Source organism: Oncorhynchus mykiss, chromosome 7 (assembly GCF_013265735.2).
Source record: "Oncorhynchus mykiss isolate Arlee chromosome 7, USDA_OmykA_1.1, whole genome shotgun sequence".
Lineage (NCBI taxonomy): Eukaryota > Metazoa > Chordata > Actinopteri > Salmoniformes > Salmonidae > Oncorhynchus > Oncorhynchus mykiss.
In genome coordinates, this window is record NC_048571.1 from 65,310,795 (window position 1) to 65,329,873 (window position 19,079).

At 41.3% G+C, this 19,079-nt stretch overlaps 2 protein-coding genes and 1 long non-coding RNA gene across 5 annotated transcripts in view; 1 reads left to right on the plus strand and 2 right to left on the minus strand.

The window, feature by feature from the left end:
• The window catches only part of LOC110528263 (inositol polyphosphate 1-phosphatase), a 15,060-nt gene extending 2,547 nt beyond the window's left edge, over nt 1-12,513 (minus strand). The window contains exons 1-6 of one of the 3 annotated variants that reach the window (XM_036983849.1): nt 12,180-12,513; nt 9,801-9,873; nt 9,326-9,542; nt 9,103-9,163; nt 8,708-8,914; nt 1,176-1,344 (exon numbers count right to left, since the gene is read on the minus strand). In XM_036983849.1, the coding sequence (XP_036839744.1) occupies nt 1,176-1,344; nt 8,708-8,914; nt 9,103-9,163; nt 9,326-9,529 (641 nt within the window). In that variant the 5' untranslated portion in view covers nt 9,530-9,542; nt 9,801-9,873; nt 12,180-12,513. Of the gene's footprint in view, nt 1-1,175; nt 1,345-8,707; nt 8,915-9,102; nt 9,164-9,325; nt 9,548-9,800; nt 9,874-12,179 lie in introns of all 3 variants that reach the window. The other 2 variants (XM_021610177.2, XM_021610178.2) reach the window with 2 other exon arrangements.
• Nucleotides 12,514-14,345: 1,832 nt separating this feature from the next.
• Nucleotides 14,346-16,302, minus strand: LOC110528264. Its single transcript, XR_002474224.2, has 3 exons — nt 16,169-16,302; nt 15,255-15,344; nt 14,346-15,175 (listed from the first exon to the last, which is right to left on the minus strand). It is a non-coding gene; the product is annotated as an uncharacterized LOC110528264 (long non-coding RNA).
• sys1 (SYS1 homolog) lies at nt 15,565-17,548 on the plus strand. The gene is given in 4 exon segments (NM_001160611.1): nt 15,565-15,713; nt 16,176-16,376; nt 16,469-16,536; nt 16,816-17,548. Coding segments are annotated over 3 exon segments (471 nt in total). The 5' UTR covers nt 15,565-15,713; nt 16,176-16,214; the 3' UTR covers nt 17,057-17,548.
• Nucleotides 17,549-19,079: the final 1,531 nt, after the last annotated feature.

Consider the following 19,079-nt stretch of genomic DNA (forward strand, 5'->3'; position numbering starts at 1 on the left):
GCACTTAGTTTGACCTGTTTAGTCGACATATAATGTGTAATTTTGAAGTTTTGATGCGCAACTTATCCGGACCAGAGGACGTTTTGGGTGCATTTCAGCTGATGTTATTAGCAGTAGCTAATACAAAGACGCAAGACTTGAAACCAAACGATGTATTGGGTAAGTATGAAGCCTTCCAGAACATTCTGAACGAAGACCATCGAAGGTAAGGGAATATTTATGCTTAAATCTGTGTTTCTGTTGACTCCAACATTACGTGGAAATATAGCTTGGAACTGAGCGCTGTCTCAGCATATGGAATAGTGTGCGATTTCTGTAACGTTAAAAATAAATCTAACACAGCGGTTGCATAAAGAAGCAGTGTATCTTTCTAACTATATGTAGAACATGTATATTTAGTCAAAGTTTATGATGTCTATTTACGTTATCTTGCCGCGCTACATAGATTTCCTGCGGGCATTTTTGAGTAATTTCTGAAGGTGAACTCACTGTAAATGGACATTTATGGATATAAATGGCATATTATTGAAAAAAAAAAATATGTACTGTGTAATATGTCATATTACTGTCATCTGATGAAGATTTTCAAAAGGTTAGTGAGCGATTTATTTTTTAATCCTGCGTTTGTTGATTGCATGTTTTGGCTATTGAAATGAGCTGTGTCTGGTGGTGGTTTTACATATATGTGCTATGTTTTCGCCGTAAAACATTTTAGAAATCTGACTTGCTGGCTAGATGAACAAGATGTTTATCTTTCATTTGAGCTATTGGACTTGTTAATGTGTGGAGGTTAAATATTTGTAAGAATATTTTTGCGTTCCATGCGCCACCGTTTCAGCTGAACGTGGGAGGGTTGATTCCCAATTGGGAACCAGTATCGTAGACAGGTTTTAACGCTATTTAAATTCAGTAAGTGGATTGAAAATAGTAATTGCAAATGAAAATACCTTTTCCAATACTTAACTTGAAAGAAATTGGTAATTTAATCAACAACTTAATTAAAGCATTGACCCTAACCCTGGTGTCAAAATGATTGCTGTTCTGGTTCTAGAGTCAAATCCAATTGTTTTTGTCACATGCTTTGTAGACTAACAGTGAAATGCTTAAATACAAGCCCTTCCCAACAATTCAGAGAGAAAGAAAATAGATAAATAATAGAAAAGTAAGAGTCTCACCCTGTTGGGTCTTTGTGGTTGAAGGGCTGGTTTATGACCCCTATGATTGGTTCCCCAGTGGTGCGGAGGTATACCCCAATCAGGACCAGGGCACACTGCAGACCTGAAGGACAGAGACAGCCCTCCTCCACCACCTCCTCACGACCCTCAATGTACTGGCTAGTGGCATCTGAACGAAAACCAAACACATAGAAACAACACACTATATATACAAAAGTATGTGGACATCCATTCAAATGAGTGGATTCGGTGATAGGTGTACGGGGTTGCAAACTAAGAGGAGTGGGGGTTGGATCCCCACTGGCTGTAAACGAACGAGTGATGCGCGTTTGGAGCAATTCTGGCTGTATCTAAGGCTCAGCCAATGGTCCACATAGCAAACAGAATGCAGCGCAGCACGCAACTGAAGGAAGAAGAGACAATGTGCTAGTTACAGCATCAGCGCGCACTCTGGAAAGGCAGCTTGCCAGTCAGAGCAGCGAGTCCCCTGAACCGTAAGAAAGAGGTAACTTTAGGTGAGAAGCCTGACCATGGAGACGGGTGAGAAGGTGATGAAGCGTACTTCATGAGCTGTAACCGAAGAACTACTAACAGTTGGAAAGTTTGAGGTACGGGAGAAAGTGGTGGAACAAGCATTGTTAAGTATCTTGCTAGCTGGATCAAATTCTCTGTTAGCTAGCCAGAGAAATGTTGAGCAACATTAGCCAACTTATCTGATAAAATAATTTGAGTTTATGGTGTGAAAATGAACTTGCTAATAAAGTCAGACCGCTAACATTACAACATCAGATGAGCTAACATTAGTAACCTTGGGGCAGCGGGTAGCCTAGTGGTTAGAGCGTTGGGCCAGTAACCTAAAGGATGCTAGATTGAATCCCTGAGCTGACAAGGTAGAAATATGTCGTTCTACCCCTGAACAAGGCAGTTAACCCACTGGTCCTAGGCTCATTGTAAATAACTGGCTTAACTGACTTGCCTAGTTCAATTAAAAAAAAATATATATATATATATATATATATATATATATATAACCAATTCACTATAGTATTAAAACCTCTAGCGACTCCCAAACCCGCATGCGGGAGCGTAATCATCGCCTGAAACTAATTAGCATAACGCAGCGGACATAAATGTCCCTAGAAAATATTCCTATTCATGAAAATCACAAATGAAATATATTGAGACACAGCTTAGCCTTTTGTTAATCACCCTGTCATCTCAGATTTTCAAAATATGCTTTACAGCCAACGCTAGACAAGCATTTGTGTAAGTTTATAATAGCCTAGCATAGCATTATGCCTTGCTAGCAACAGGCAACCTTGTCATGGAAATCAGAAAAGCAATCAAATTAAATAATTTACCTTGGATGAACGTCGGATGTTTTCACTCACGAGACTCCCAGGTAGATAGCCAAAGTTCATTTTTTCCCAAAATATTATTTTTGTCTGCGAAATTGCGGTCACCACAACGCCTAATTTTTTTCCAAATTAGCTCCATAATATCCGATAGAAACATGGCAAACGTTGTTTAGAATCCTTCCTCAAGGTGTTTTTCTAATATCTATTCGATAATATATCTGTCGGGACAATTCCTTTTTCTCTAGGACCGATTGGAGTAATGGCTACCTCTGTACTTTACGCGAGAATCTCTCTCGGAGCCACCATGTGACCACTTACGCAATGTGTCCCCATACAGCTATTCTTCAACAGAAATGCGTAAAACTACGTCACAATGCTGTAGACACCTTGGGGAATACGCAGAAAGCGTAAGCTCGTTGATGGTACATTCACAGCCATATAGGAAGTCATTGTAACGCAGCGCTTTCAAAACCTGGGGCAGTTCTGTTATACTCAGACAATATCTTTACAGTTTTGGAAACGTTAGTGTTTTCTATCGAAAGCTGTCAATTAAATGCATATTCTAGCATCTTTTCCTGACAAAATATCCTGTTTAAAACGGGAACGTTTTTTTTTCCAAAAATGACAATACTGCCCCTAGAGTTCCAAGAGGTTTAATTAACTGGTATATGACTCCTTGCCATTCCTCAAGCTATAACGGGTTAGTTGCTTACTAGATCCGTTGTGAAATGTTAACTAACTAACCACTCACTATCTGTTAACTAATGTTTTCACTCTACAGTATGTGGTTAATTTTCAGAATTAGGTGAAAATGAGGCGTTGCTTGTTAAACAAGTGGATTCAGGGATCAAGTGTAGCTGGAGCTGGGCCTGGCTTAAACTGGATGCCACTATAGAGGTGAAAGGAACACCACACACTTTCCCTCTTTCTCACTTTTGCTGGCACATTGTAGAACAGATGTCCACAGGCAGAAAATGTAATACTGTGCAGTGTAGCCCAAATATATTGCTTTTGTTGTGTTGAACTTGACAGTAATACCTGTGTGAGTGAGGGAGATGATACTTTTTTTCTCAGTGAATGTTATTTTTGCACACATGTAGCCTCTTGTGCACTTACTTAATCAATGTCTATAGTGGTGATAATAGAGAAAAAAATAGAATGCCCGTTTGTTTAATTTAATTTCTACTTATAGATGGGGTTTTTTCTCCCAAGTACAATATTAATGTGTGTGGTCACAAGCGTTCTATTATGAAGGCTATCATGACTAACTGCAATATTAGTGTATTGTTTTTTTCTCAAGATGAGTGTAATTTGCAGTCAAGTCTAGGCAACAAATAACATTGGATTGCTTTCTTAACATTTTTTAGCTGTGAGTTAGGTTCACATTAACCACTTTATTTTACACACAGAGACTGATCATGTAGATTATATTATTTGTTGTTTAATTAGTTAACCTGCAGTTCCCCCTAGCAGGGATTGTTTTGCATGTTTCAGTGCAAAAAAACAATTTGTCACCTTTTTGGGCCCTCAGCAGTTTGCATCCCATGCACCTAGGATGCCACCTTTCCAACAAGTTCATTAAATTTCTGCCCTGCTAGAGCTTCCCCGGTCAACTGTAAGTGCTGTTATTGTGAAGTGGACACGTCTAGGAGCAACAACGGCTCAGCTGCGAAGTGGTAGACCACACAAGTTCACAGAACGGGACAGCCGTGTGCTGAAGCGCGTACAAATCATCTGTCCTCGGTTGCAACACTCACTACACAGTTCCAAACTGCCTCTGGAAGCAACGTCAGCACAATAACTGTTCGTCGGGAGCTTCATGAAATGGATTTCCATGGCCGTGCAGCCGCACACAAGCCTAAGATCACCATGCGCAATGCCAAGCATTGGCTGGAGGGGTGTAAAGCTCGCCGCCAATGGACACTGGAACAATGGAAACGCGTTCTCTGGAGTGATGAATCACACTTCACCATCTGGCCATCTGGTTTGTCGAGATCGGTGTGGAAGAACTTGACTGGCATACACAGAGCCCTGACCTCAACTCCATTGAGATTAGTTGGAACGCCGACTGTCCGTCAGGCTTAAGTCCCCGAAGAAATGTTCCAACTAGAGGTCGACCGATTAATCGTAATGGCCGATTTTTTTTAAATATATTTTTTTATTTTTTTACACCTTTTACTTAATCTTTATTTAACTAGGCAAGTCAGTTAAGGGGCAGAACGACAGATTTTCACCTTGTCAGCTCGGGGGATCCAATCTTGCAACCTTAACTAGTCCAACGCAATAACGACCTGCCTGTTTCTCGTTGCACTCCACAAGGAGGCTGCCTGTTATGCGAATGCAGTAAGCCAAGGTAAGTTGCTAGCTAGCATTAAACTTATCTTATAAAAAACAATCAATCATAATCACTAGTTAACTACACATGGTTGATGATATTACTAGATATTATCTAACGTGTCCTGCGTTGCATATAATCTGCCTGAGCATACAAGTATCTGACTGAGCGGTGGTAGGCAGAAGCAGGCGTTGTGCGTCAAGCATTGCGCTGTTTATGACTTCAAGCCTATCAACTCCCGAGAAGAGGCTCGTGTAACCGAAGTGAAATGGCTAGCGAGTTAGCGCGCGCTAATTGTTGTGTTGCTGGTTCGGGCCCAGGGAGGAGCGAGGAGAGGGACGGAAGCAATACTGTTACACTGGCAATACTAAAGTGCCTATAAGAACATTCAATAGTCAAAGGTTAATGAAATACAAATGGTATAGAGAGAAATAGTCCTACATTGCCTTGCGAAAGTATTCGGCCCCCTTGAACTTTGCGACCTTTTGCCACATTTCAAGCTTCAAACATAAAGATATAAAACTGTATTTTTTTGTGAAGAATCAACAACAAGTGGGACACAATCATGAAGTGGCCCTGTCCGGGGGTGTCCTCGGAGTGGGCCACAGTGTCTCCTGACCCCTCCTGTCTCAGCCTCCAGTATTTATGCTGCAGTAGTTTGTGTCGGGGGGCTGGGGTCAGTTTGTTATATCTGGAGTACTTCTCCTGTCCTATTCGGTGTCCTGTGTGAATCTAAGTGTGCGTTCTCTAATTCTCTCCTTCTCTCTTTCTCTCTCTCGGAGGACCTGAGCCCTAGGACCATGCCCCAGGACTACCTGACATGATGACTCCTTGCTGTCCCCAGTCCACCTGGCTGTGCTGCTGCTCCAGTTTCAACTGTTCTGCCTTATTATTATTATTCGACCATGCTGGTCATTTATGAATATTTGAACATCTTGACCATGTTTTGTTAAAATCTCCACCCGGCACAGCCAGAAGAGGACTGGCCACCCCACATAGCCTGGTTCCTCTCTAGGTTTCTTCCTATGTTTTGGCCTTTCTAGGGAGTTTTTCCTAGCCACTGTGCTTCTACACCTGCATTGCTTGCTGTTTGGGGTTTTAGGCTGGGTTTCTGTACAGCACTTTGAGATATCAGCTGATGTACGAAGGGCTATATGAATAAATTTGATTTGAAGTGGAACGACATTTATTGGATATTTCAAACTTTTTTAACAAATCAAAAACTGAAAAATTGGCCGTGCAAAATTATTCAGCCCCTTTACTTTCAGTGCAGCAAACTCTCTCCAGAAGTTCAGTGAGGATCTCTGAATGATCCAATGTTGACCTAAATGACTAATGATGATAAATACAATCCACCTGTGTGTAATCAAGTCTCCGTATAAATGCACCTGCACTGTGATAGTCTCAGAGGTCCGTTAAAAGCGCAGAGAGCATCATGAAGAACAAGGAACACACCAGGCAGGTCCGAGATACTGTTGTGAAGAAGTTTAAAGCCGGATTTGGATACAAAAAGATTTCCCAAGCTTTAAACATCCCAAGGAGCACTGTGCAAGCGATAATATTGAAATGGAAGGAGTATCAGACCACTGCAAATCTACCAAGACCTGGCCGTCCCTCTAAACGTTCAGCTCATACAAGGAGAAGACTGATCAGAGATGCAGCCAAGAGGCCCATGATCACTCTGGATGAACTGCAGAGATCTACAGCTGAGGTGGGAGACTCTGTCCATAGGACAACATATATTGCACAAGTGGCAAGAAGAAAGCCATTTCTTAAAGATATCCATAAAAAGTGTTGTTTAAAGTTTGCCACAAGCCACCTGGGAGACACACCAAACATGTGGAAGAAGGTGCTCTGGTCAGATTAAACCAAAATTGAACTTTTTGGCAACAATGCAAAACGTTATGTTTGGCGTAAAAGCAACACAGCTCATCACATTGAACACACCATCCCCACTGTCAAACATGGTGGTGGCAGCATCATGGTTTGGGCCTGCTTTTCTTCAGCAGGGACAGGGAAGATGGTTAAAATTGATGGGAAGATGGATGGAGCCAAATACAGGACCATTCTGGAAGAAAACCTGATGGAGTCTGCAAAAGACCTGAGACTGGGACGGAGATTTGTCTTCCAACAAGACAATGATCCAAAACATAAAGCAAAATCTACAATGGAATGGTTCAAAAATAAACATATCCAGGTGTTAGAATGGCCAAGTCAAAGTCCAGACCTGAATCCAATCGAGAATCTGTGGAAAGAACTGAAAACTGCTGTTCACAAATGCTCTCCATCCAACCTCACTGAGCTCGAGCTGTTTTGCAAGGAGGAATGGGAAAACATTTCAGTCTCTCGATGTGCAAAACTGATAGAGACATACCCCAAGCGACTTACAGCTATAATCACAACAAAAGGTGGCGCTACAAAGTATTAACTTAAGGGGGCTGAATAATTTTGCACGCCCAATTTTTCAGTTTTTGATTTGTTAAAAAAGTTTGAAATATCCAATAAATGTCGTTCCACTTCATGATTGTGTCCCACTTGTTGTTGATTCTTCACAAAAAAATACAGTTTTATATCTTTATGTTTGAAGCCTGAAATGTGGCAAAAGGTCGCAAAGTTCAAGGGGGCCGAATACTTTCGCAAGGCACTGTATATTTCCTATAATAACTACAACCTAAAACTTCTTACCTGGGAATATTGAAGACTCATGTTAAAAGAAACCACCAGCTTTCATATGTTCTCAAGTTCTGAGCAAGGAACTGAAACGTTAGCTTTCTTACATGGCACATATTTTACATGGAGCATATTGCACTTTTACTTTCTTCAACACTTTGTTTTTGCATTATTTAAACCAAGTTGAACATGTTTCATTATTTACTTGAGGCTAAATTGATTTTATTGATGCTAAATTAAGCTAAAATAATTGTTCATTCAATATTTTTGTAATTGTTATTATTACAAATAAATATATAGTTTTTTAAATCAGCCAATTAATCGGTATCTGCTTTTATGGTCCTCCAATAATCGGTAAAAGGCGTTGAAAAATCATAATCGGTCGACCTCTAGTTCCAAGCCTTCCCAGAAGAAGGTTGTTATAGCAGCAAAGAGGGGACCAACTACATTTTTCTTTTTTTAACCTTTATTTAACTAGGCAAGTCAGTTAAGAACAAATTCTTATTTTCAATGACGGCCTAGGAACAGTGGGGCAGGGGCAGAACGACAGATTTGTACCTAGTCAGCTCGGGGATTTGAACTTGCAACCTTCCGGTTACTAGTCCAACCACTAGACTACCCTGCCGCCCCACATATTAATGCCCATGAATTTGGAATGAGATGTTCGACAAGCAGGTGTCCACGAGAGGTCGACCGATTATGATTTTTCAACGCCGATACCGATTATTATTTTATTTATTATTATTATTTTTTGTAATAATGACAATTACAACAATACTGAATGAACACTTATTTTAACTTAATATAATAGATCAAAATCAATTTAGCCTCAAATAAATTATGAAACATGTTCAATTTAGTTTAAATAATGCAATAACAAAGCGTTGGGCACGTTTTATGTTACTTTGTGCTGTCATTTTGGACCGGAATAAAAAGTGTGCCTGTTCACTACACTCTGCTCTCCTGCACCTGACTTCGCCTCCAATACACACTCCTAACACAAGGACAAATCTCTGCCCTGGAATTTGTGTAGTATTTACACCACACAATAAGTGGATCTGCTCAGTGCTCACACATCCCTTCTAACATTATCCATAATATCATTCCAAGTATATCTACGAAGACAACAAATCGGGTTTTTAAAATAGTGACTCCTGGTCAGGTATTACCAATGGGGTCAATCCAGATGCCCAGGTCAGAGGGGCTGAGGGGTATGTGGAGGTCGTCTGTGCCCGTGTCTGTGAGTGTGAGCGAAGCGTCTTGGTGGATGGCACACGCCAGGAGAGTCGCCGCCATCTGGTTCCCATCCAGCACCGTGGCCAGCAACGCGGCCGTCTCCTTCTCTGTCCCACACACTGTGACTATCACACTCTCACCTGAGACGCACGCATGAACAAACACACAGAGCCAACAGGTAGTCGACAAGTCCAGTGTTATTAAAAAATTTGATGGTAGAGTGGAATTGTTGCTCTTATCTATCTGTGTAGTAAGTAACACTTATTACCCAAGTAGCTGTATATGTTTCATAGTGATAATAGTAATTGTGGATGCTGTTTCTACTAACCTAGTCCATTTTCAAACTTGTTAGACTCCTCTCCTTGTATATGATCAATAATTTCGGGAAACTAAGGTAAAACAGGATAAAACCAGGGGAGGGGTTAGGGTTGCCATAAACATTTTATCATACTAGAGAGGGATATGCCACAAATCCTTCAGAGGGTTGCCTGGATTTCAGACATGAAACAATCCTCATCATGATAACATGAGAAGTGTTTTGGTTCCTGTACCTGAGCTCCAACATCATGGCGGATCATCTCTTGGATTACCACATCGGCTAGCGTCTTGAAGTCCTGGACAAACTTCTTGTTCTTGTCCACCCCAGTCTTCTCCTGGACCAGCAGCTGGAAGAGAGGGGCCTCCTGCCTGCACACGCGGGCCACGTTGGCCGCCTTCTCTGCCACATGCAGCAGCAGCTTCAGCAGATCAGCCATACCTAACTGACACCTGACCTGAGAGGGTTAACACATTAAATACCTATGTGTAGGCTAGAGGGGCCTTAGATATGGGGTCAGAGTTTCTGGAAGAGGGTGTTTTACAAAAAACATGTGCCACAGCGTGGCTGAACTGAGGGGTTACAATTTTTTGTTTTGTTTTTTGCCACAGCATAGTAGTGGGCCATAGCTCCTCTCAATGGGGAAAGGATCTTGAAGATGTCAAAGATTAACTCTGTAGGGGTTATAATGAAGCAATTGACTGAATTACCTGAGGTTGTCTACTCTGGGTTCACGCCTAATTATAGCCTCTCAAATGATGAAACCAGGACATCTCTACGTGGCTGCAAAGGAAAAGAATGAGCCCATTTAATAAGAAATAACCTAACCTGTTTAATGAAGCCAAGCACTCTATCCACATACAAAAACTTCAAATAAGTCCAGTAACCTAAAACTGATCTTTCTGGTTCCTCCTCACTGCTTTAAGTCAAAACAATCTATGGCATTTGGGCACGTTGAGGCATCTGTGTGGTTGCCCCATTGGGTATTTTTGTACAGCCAGTGTTTCTCTGGTTATGGCCCTGCTAACACATTGTTTGGAGACACACAATTCAAGAGTTAAACTGATTACAATCTTCTAGAGTGCACAGTCAAGAATAGGCCACTAACACAGAGAACACCAGTTTACTAACACAAAGAACTGCAAAAGTTTCCAGTGAGTATCAAGAATGGTCCACCACCCAATGGACATCCAGCCAACTTGACACAACTGAAGGAAGCATTGGAGTCAACATGGGCCAGCATCCCTGTGGAATGCTTTCAACACCTTGTAGTCCATGTCCTGACGAATTGAGGCTATTCTGGGGTTCTTAATGTTTAATACACTCACTGTAAATGCTAAATAAGTTCAATTGTAATTGTGTCGCCAGTCACTCAGTAATGTCTTCCGTCCATCCACAGTGCATTCAGAAAGTATTCAGACCCCTTGACTTTTTTCACATTTTGTTACATTACAGCCTTATTCTAAAATGGGCTAAATAGTTTTCCCCACCTCATCAATCTACACACAATACCCCATAAATGACAAAGCAAAAACTTTTTTCTATTTATTAAAAATAAGAAACTGAGATAACACATTTACATAAATATTCAGACCCTTTACTCAGTACTTTCTTGAAGCACCTTTGGCAGCGATTACAGCCTTGAGTCTTCTTAGGTATGACGCTACAAGCTTGGCACACCCATATTTAGTGAGTTTCTCCCATTCTTCTCTGCATATCCTCTCAAGCTCTGTCAGGTTGGATGTGGGAGCATCACTGCACAGCTATTTTCAGGTCTCCCCAGAGATGTTAAATCGGGTTCAAGTCCGGGCTCTGGCTGGGCCACTCAAGGACATTCAGAGACTTGTCCCAAAGCCACTCCTACATTGTCTTGGCTGTGTACTTCGGGTCATTGTCCTGTTGGAAGGTATACGTTTGCCCCAGTCTAAGGTCCCGAGCAGGTTTTCATCAAGGATCTCTCTGTACTTTGCTCCGTTCACTTTCCCTCGATCCTGACTAGTCTCCTAGTCTCTGCCGCTGAAAAACATCCCCACAGCATGATGCTGCCACCTCCATGCTTCACCGTAGGTGCCAGGTTTCCTCCAGACTCTGAGTCTAGGTACCTTTTGGCAAACTCCATGCAGACTGTCATGTGCCTTTTACCGAGGAGTGGCTTCCGTCTGGTCACTCTAACATAAAGGCCTGATTGGTGGAGTGCTGCAGATATTGTTGTCCTTCTGGAAGCTTCTCCCATCTCCACAGAGGAACTCTGGAGCTCTGTCAGAGTGACCATTGGATTCTTGGCCACCTCCCTGACCAAGGCCCTTCTCCCCCGATTGCTCAGTTTGGCCAGGCAGCCAGCTAGCTCTATGAAGTGTCTTGGTGGTTCCAATCTTCTTCCATTTAAGAATACCGAATGCCACTGTGTTCTTGGGGACATTCAATGATGCATAAATGTTTTGATACTCTTCCCCAGATCTGTGCCTCGACACAATCTTGTCTTGGAGATCTATGGCCAATTCTTTCGACCTCATGGCTTGTTTTTTTGCTCTGACATGCACTGTCAACTGTGGGACCTTATATAGACTGGCATGTGCCTTTCCAAATCATGTCCAATCAATTGATTTTACCACAGGTAGACTCCAATCAATTTGTAGAAATCTCAAGGATGATCAATGGAAACAGAATGCACCTGAGCTCAATTTTGAGTCTCATGCAAAAGCTCTGAATACTTATGTAAATATGTTGGGTTTTTTTTATATACATTTGCAAACATGTTTTCATTTAGTCATTATATGGTATTGTGTTTAGATCATGGGGAAAACATTGAATGTGATCAATTTGAGTATACAGCTGTAACAAAATGTGGAAAAGGTCAAGGGGTCTGAATACTTTCCGAATATACTGTTGGCTACTTACTGTACGTGCGCATATTTCACGCAGCTGTAGTTCTTTACCGTAGTAACAGAAAAAAACGATCAACCCAGACACTCCGCACTTGAGTAGATTATCTGATCTAGTAATTAACACGTCTTTATATAAAAATACTATCAACAGTGGATGCTACCCTAAGTGAAATATAAAATAATTGTAGTTTATTCTACTCTTACCGGGAAAGGTTCCGGCTGATTCGTACTTTGGTCTTTTCTCGCCCTTCGAAGCTGGCCTGTCACGATCACTGCAGATGTTTTCTGTGTCAATGCACACAGGGTGGGGATTTCCAGAATGGGCGTGAAGCGGTGTAGGCTAGTCTACAATCGGCTACAAAAACAAATGCACTATGGGCAAAACTCCAATGTAGAGGATCTGAATTCCTTAATTCAGGGAAGGGGTTGCCTTTTCTTGTTTGATTACGTCGGTGCAGATGTTGCGTTTGGGAAGGGCGGACGAGGTGATTTTCCACAGCTCGTGAAGGCTTTTCCTGCGCAGACGAGGGCGGAGTTTAGAATGTAGTGCTTACTGTAGCCTACCAGTGGAGAGTTATGTGCTGCTACAATGTAACCTAATTTAGCTTGTGTAAAAGTAAGCACTGCTACAATGTAACAATTTGAACATCAACACTTCTGGACCCGTCTACGGCGTAGTAGACGTCTACGGCGTCCACTCCTGTTTATTTCCTACAACATATAATTAATTATTCTACATCCCCAATATTTTTATCTACATAGAAAGGTAAAAGGACTGGACAAAAGCTATGCAACACAACATTTAGAAGTCTGGGAGAAGAATAATCATTGCATCAATTCTAAATGCTCAATCCTAGGTTAATGCTTAATCCAAGGTAAAGGTGACCTATGCAGCAACTTGGTCAAACGTTTCGGGTAGCCTTCCACAAGCTTCCCACAATAAGTTGGGTGAATTTTCCTGACAGAGCAGGTGTAACGGAGTCAGGTTTGTAGGCATAGTTCTCTATTTTTGTTTCATTAGACCAGAGACCATTTCTCCAAAAAGTACGATCTTTGTCCCCATGTGCAGTTGCAAATTGTAGTCTGGCTTTTTTATGGCGGTTTTGGAGCAGTGGCCTCTTCCTTGCTGAGCCGCCTTTCAGGTTATGTCTATATAGGACTCGTTTTACTGTGGATACAGATACTTTTGTACCCATTTACTCCAGCATCTTCACAAGATCGTTTGCTGTTGCTCTGGGATTGAGTTGCACTTTTGCGCACCAAAGTACGTTCATCTCTAGGAGACAGAACGCGTCTCCTTCCTGAGCAGTATGACGGCTGCTTGGTCCCATGGTGTTTATACTTACGTACTATTGTTTGTACAGACAAACGTGGTACATTCAGGCGTTTGGAAATTCCTTGGATTTCCCCATGATGGCAAGCAAAGAGGCACTGGGTTTGAAGGTAGACCTTGAAATATATCCACAGGTACACCTCCAATTGACTCAAATTATGTCAATTAGCCTATCAGAAGTTTCTAAACCCATGACATAATATTCAGGAAATGTTTAAACTGTTGAAAGGCACAGTCAAATTGGTTTATGTAAACTTCTGACCCACTGGAATTGTGATACAGTGAATTATAAGTGAAATAATCTGTAAACAATTGTTGGAAAAATTACTTGTGTCATGCACAAAGTAGATGTCTTAATGACTTGCCAAAACTATAGTTTGTTAACAAGAAATTTGTGGAGTGGTTGAAAAACGAGTTTTAATGACTCCAACTTAAGTGTATGTAAACTTCCGACTTCAACTGTATGTGTCAACATTCCATCTTCAAAATGACCATTCTATGGATTACATTTCAATGAAATCCCCCAAATCATGGTATTTATTTGTTCTAGCTTTGTGAGGAATCACCCAATATATACATAGTTTTATCATTTTGTTATACTATCCCTTTTAAAAATCTTTATATTAACTTTGTTGAACAATAGCATTTGTCTCTGAATCATTTTCAATGCTTTGCATGCTTTGTTAGTTTTATTCCCTGTTCCAACCTCAGACCCTCTCTCTCTCCAGGTGCAGGCTCCAAAACAATCCCATGGGCTCACAGCCCACATAGGAACTCCCTACAGACACATCTGTGGTCACTGTGAGAAGAGGGTTAGGGGAGGGAGAGAGAGAGCATAAATCGAGAGATGGGAGAGAGTGAGATAGTCTCAGACTAAATAATAATAGCTGTTCAGACAAAACAATCTGTCATCTGAGATTCCTAGCTCCTGCAGTGATCATATAAATATTATTGCTAATAATTCTACTACTAATATAAAATAGGACAGGAGCTGTCAATTCACTAACAAAACAGACCTAGTAATAATTTCCAACATGAACAGTTTAGTTATTTTATTTATTTATTTATTTTTTATTTTTTTCAGGTAACCGTAACACATTTCGATACTCTCTTCACTTTTATCTCTGTCTGTCAACAATCCCTAATGGGAAACCTACAGATTAAGTATTTTTGGTGGCTGGGACAGATGCCCGCAGCGTGAAAAGACAGGGGGCTTGTCTGCGAGGACTGCAAGTTCCCGCACAGGCATGTCACCTGACTGTCTAAGGGGAGTATTAATGGGTGAGGGAGCGGCCGACCTGTGATCCCCTGGCTCTTTGCCCAGTGCCTCAGGCCCCATGTGACTTGCTGGGGTTCCGTCTTTTGTCATGCGACCCCATTGACCATCAGGGTTCTGAGTAGGTGCTGGCTCAGCAATCCGAAAGTTAACCCTGTTACGACGGTACAGTGATCCATTCACGTCGACCGGAGCGTGGTTTCACTTTCTGTACACAGGATCAGAGTCTCCAGAGGCCCGTTTGGTCCACTGTCCCTTTAAAATGTAGGTACAAAAACATTGATTTCAAAGTTTAACAAACCATACAACTCTATGCACAGTGACTACTTTGAACAATTTACACAGTAAATAAACAAAAACATTTACTGGAAAAACTGCAGATGCAAAGTTTGATAAACATTTTATCTGCACAGTTCTTCCTGGAAATGTGTTTTTGTACAATTTTCAGTGGAAATTGTTAAAAGTGGTCCTTATGCACAGAGTTGTATGGTTTGTTAAACTTTGACATCGATGATTTTTGTATTGTATACATTTTAAAATGAAACATCTGAATCACAGCGTAAAGTCTTTACCATGGGATTGCCCACTTGCCTGAGAGAGAAGTGAGCAAAGCATTTAGGGACTGGTAATTGTTTAAGAACATTTATATGGCATTGTATTTTATACCTACCTCCTATTTTTCATATGCACGGCTGTTGGCAAAGTCTTGACTGCTTGCAAATTTTTCTTGGGCGTCCACCTGGCCAGTGAAGAATGGGCCCTGCAAAAAAACACAAAAAAAAAAGTTTCAGAAGAATGAACTACAATACTGCAACTTGTAAAGGCCTTAAAAAAAATCGTAACACCAGACGTATTAATTTCGGCACCCAAAATCAGTGAAATAAAATTTTTATTAAAGATGTTCATTCACTTTTCAAAAAGCCGGATATTCCTTACATTATTTTATTTTGAAATGAATGTATTAGAGGTTAATCACTTCCGGGTCATTTGGTGGCGTTGTTGTTTTCATGTTTCTGTTATTTGTCATCAGCTTTACGTTATCTGGTAGATTTATCGTGGCATTTCATGTGTTGTACTTTTGGATATCTCACTACCAAACACCCCGATTCGATATTGATTATCAGCAAAAGTAGGCAAAAGTTTGTAAACTCAATAACAATCACTGCTGCTAACAAGTTAATAGCTAGCTAACGTTACCAGCTAGGTAGCTATGTCACCAAGCAGTTGTTGACATAGTTCGCTAGCTACCAAGCTAATCCAATTAGCCAATCAGCTAATGTCGGCCAGCTACCAAACATTTAAGGTAGCAAGATTTTTTCAAAAGAGGACATGTAACACACGAGTTTGGTTGTAACGTTAGCTAATTTGCTAAATTAAATTAGCTATGTCACATAGCTAGATAACTACTGTAACAAGTAGGCCTAGCAACGTTGTTAGATATCTAGCCAGCTAACTATCTTGAATAATGCGTGTAACAGAACAGCTTATAGCTAACGTTAGGTTATAATGTACTAACTCAACTATAATGGACCTTTGAAATGTCTACAATTTCATTTCAGGTTTTGATTCACTGACACTCCCTACTTTTCAGCTGTTCGGCGGTCCCTGTGTTCCCTCCTAAAGCTTTGGAATGGGCAGTCATTTCCGCAGTTACATCTGGGACCCGGTCCTCATTTTGTCTCAGATTGTGTTGATGCAATGCATCTACTACAGCTTCCTGGGTTTGTGGCTGGCTGTTGTGGACAGTCTTGTACAAACCAACAGATCACTGGACCAGATCTTCAGTTATGAGGTGAGTCTTTGTGAAATGTTTCCTACATTTTCCTAATTTTTGTCTGTTGAGTTGACAGTAGACTGATTCACAACATGGCTCTGTGCTTGCAGGTTCTTGGATTTGCAACAATGCAGGGCAGACTCTCAATGATGGCGTTCATCTTGAACTCACTTACCTGGTAAGTTAATGGGCCGACTTCGAGTGCTGCATGTTCCCTCAACACTTTGGTATGAAGAAGTCTAGTCATATACCATTGATGAAAGGCTGGTTTGTTATGAGGTCAATAATCTTTGATGCTTTATAGTAAATGACAATCTTAACGTTTGGTAAACTTAGCCTAACTACAAGCTATGAATCAAAAACTATCATAACATTTACACACACACGTCAGTTGAATGACCAACCTGTTTTGTGGCATGTTGTCTTTCATCGTATATCTGTCTTGCTGTTTCGTCAGTGCCCTGGGCCTGTTGTTCTTTATCCGCCGAGGGAAGCAGTGTCTGGACTTCACTATCACCGTGCACTTCTTCCACATGATGGGCTGTTGGCTCTACAATGCCCACCTCCCGGCGGCCCTGTCCTGGTGGCTGGTCAACGTGGCCTGCATGGCTCTGATGGCCGTGATTGGAGAGTACCTATGCATGCGGACTGAGCTCAGGGCCATCCCAGTAAACAGTGGACCTAAGTCTAACCTTTGACTGCTGACCACCTGACCTGACCCCACTCTTTGACTCTGGCTCATTCCCTGTGAACTGTTCACTGACAGTATTCTGACCAGTATGATGTAGGGTATGACATTTGTGCCCAAAGACTTGGTGGGACTGGGATGTCAGCTGCTATAACGCAGTAGTTGGATCTAGAGACAGAGATGCTCCAAGTTGGAACATTGCACACCTCTCAATAGATTCAAGGACTTGGAAATTAACTTAAATGGTGCTGGTTGCTGTATTTATTTGTAAACATGTACGACCTGTCTAACAGTGAATGCTAACTTTTTCCTCGACCCACTAAGATATCACTTGCTTTGAGACAGTTCGAAGCAGAGTTTAGTTTAGCTTAATGGTTTCATGATTTGATTAAATAATGATGATATCACATGATTGTGGCAAAATGATTGTCATGCACATGCTTTCGGTTATGTCCTTTCCAGTTGAGAAAAATAAAAACGACAACAAACTAGTCATACATGTAAACAACAGATCACCACATATGGAATTATATTTTATTCCTAATTATAGTTTGTGAGCTTGAGGGGTGAAAGGAATCAGCAATGCTCATTCATACGTCAACATTATGAAGTTAACATGACAACGCTATAGGAGCAGCAAGTATCTGATAATCATCGCTTAGAATGATCATAGTGTTGTGTGTGTACAAGATGTGATGCTGTGGAGAGCAGATGGCTCCTCTGGGGATGGTCTGTCAGCCACCAGCTGTGTTCTGACAAGATGCTGTCACTGTGTGTGTGCCTGACTGTGTGCTCGATGGTGCAGTGACTGCCATCTATGGTCAAATTATATGTAAACCTATTTTAGGAAGCATGCTTAGTACTCCTGGTTCTCTGCTGATTTTCAATGCACTTTCTCTTTCCTTCTCATATCCTATTATTTGTCAAAATGATTTTCAGACTATGTCTGGACCTTACACATTTTTATATCATTCTGAACTTTGTGTGAGATCACAGAGGTTTTACTTGAATTGCGGTAGAAATCTGGACTATGCAGTGAGATCTTTCTACACCTCACCTGTTAATGTTTTTTCCGCTGGCATTGCTGCTGTGGTTTTTATATAACTAAGGTATTGAACTCTTGATAATAAGTGGGACCATTTAGTGTCTTAAGACCAAATATTTTTATTTTGGTTTATAGTCACCACAAAGAGTGCTTCTCTTCACATTACATATTTGACTCATACAGTGGGGAAAAAAAAGTATTTAGTCAGCCACCAATTGTGCAAGTTCTCCACCTTATAAAGATGAGAGGCCTGTAATTTTGGAAAATAATTTTTGGAAAATAAGTATTTGGTCACCTACAAACAAGCAAGATTTCTGTCTCTCACAGACCTGTAACAACTTCTTTAAGAGGCTCCTCTGTCCTCCACTCATTACCTGTATTAATGGCACCTGTTTGAACTTGTTATCAGTATAAAATACACCTGTCCACAACCTCAAACAGTCACACTCCAAACTCCTCTATGGCCAAGACCAAAGAGCTGTCAAAGGACACCAGAAACAAAATTGTAGACCTGCACCAGGCTGGGAAGACTGAATCTGCAATAGGTAAGCAGCTTGGTTTGAAGAAATCAACAGTGGGAGCAATTATTAGGAAATGGAAGACATACAAGACCACTGATAATCTCCCTCGATCTGGGGCTCCACGCAAGATCTCACCCCGTGGGGTCAAAATGATCACAAGAACGGTGAGCAAAAATCCCAGAACCACACGGGGGGGCCTAGTGAATGACCTGCAGAGAGCTGGGGCCAAAGTGACAAAGCTTACCATCAGTAACACACTATGCCGCCAGGGACTCAAATCCTGCAGTGCCAGACGTGTCCCCCTGCTTAAGCCAGTACATGTCCAGGCCCGTCTGAAGTTTGCTAGAGAGCATTTGGATGATCCAGAAGAAGATTGGGAGAATGTCATATGGTCAGATGAAACCAAAATATAACTTTTTGGTAAAAACTCAACTTGTCGTGTTTGGAGGACAAAGAATGCTGAGTTG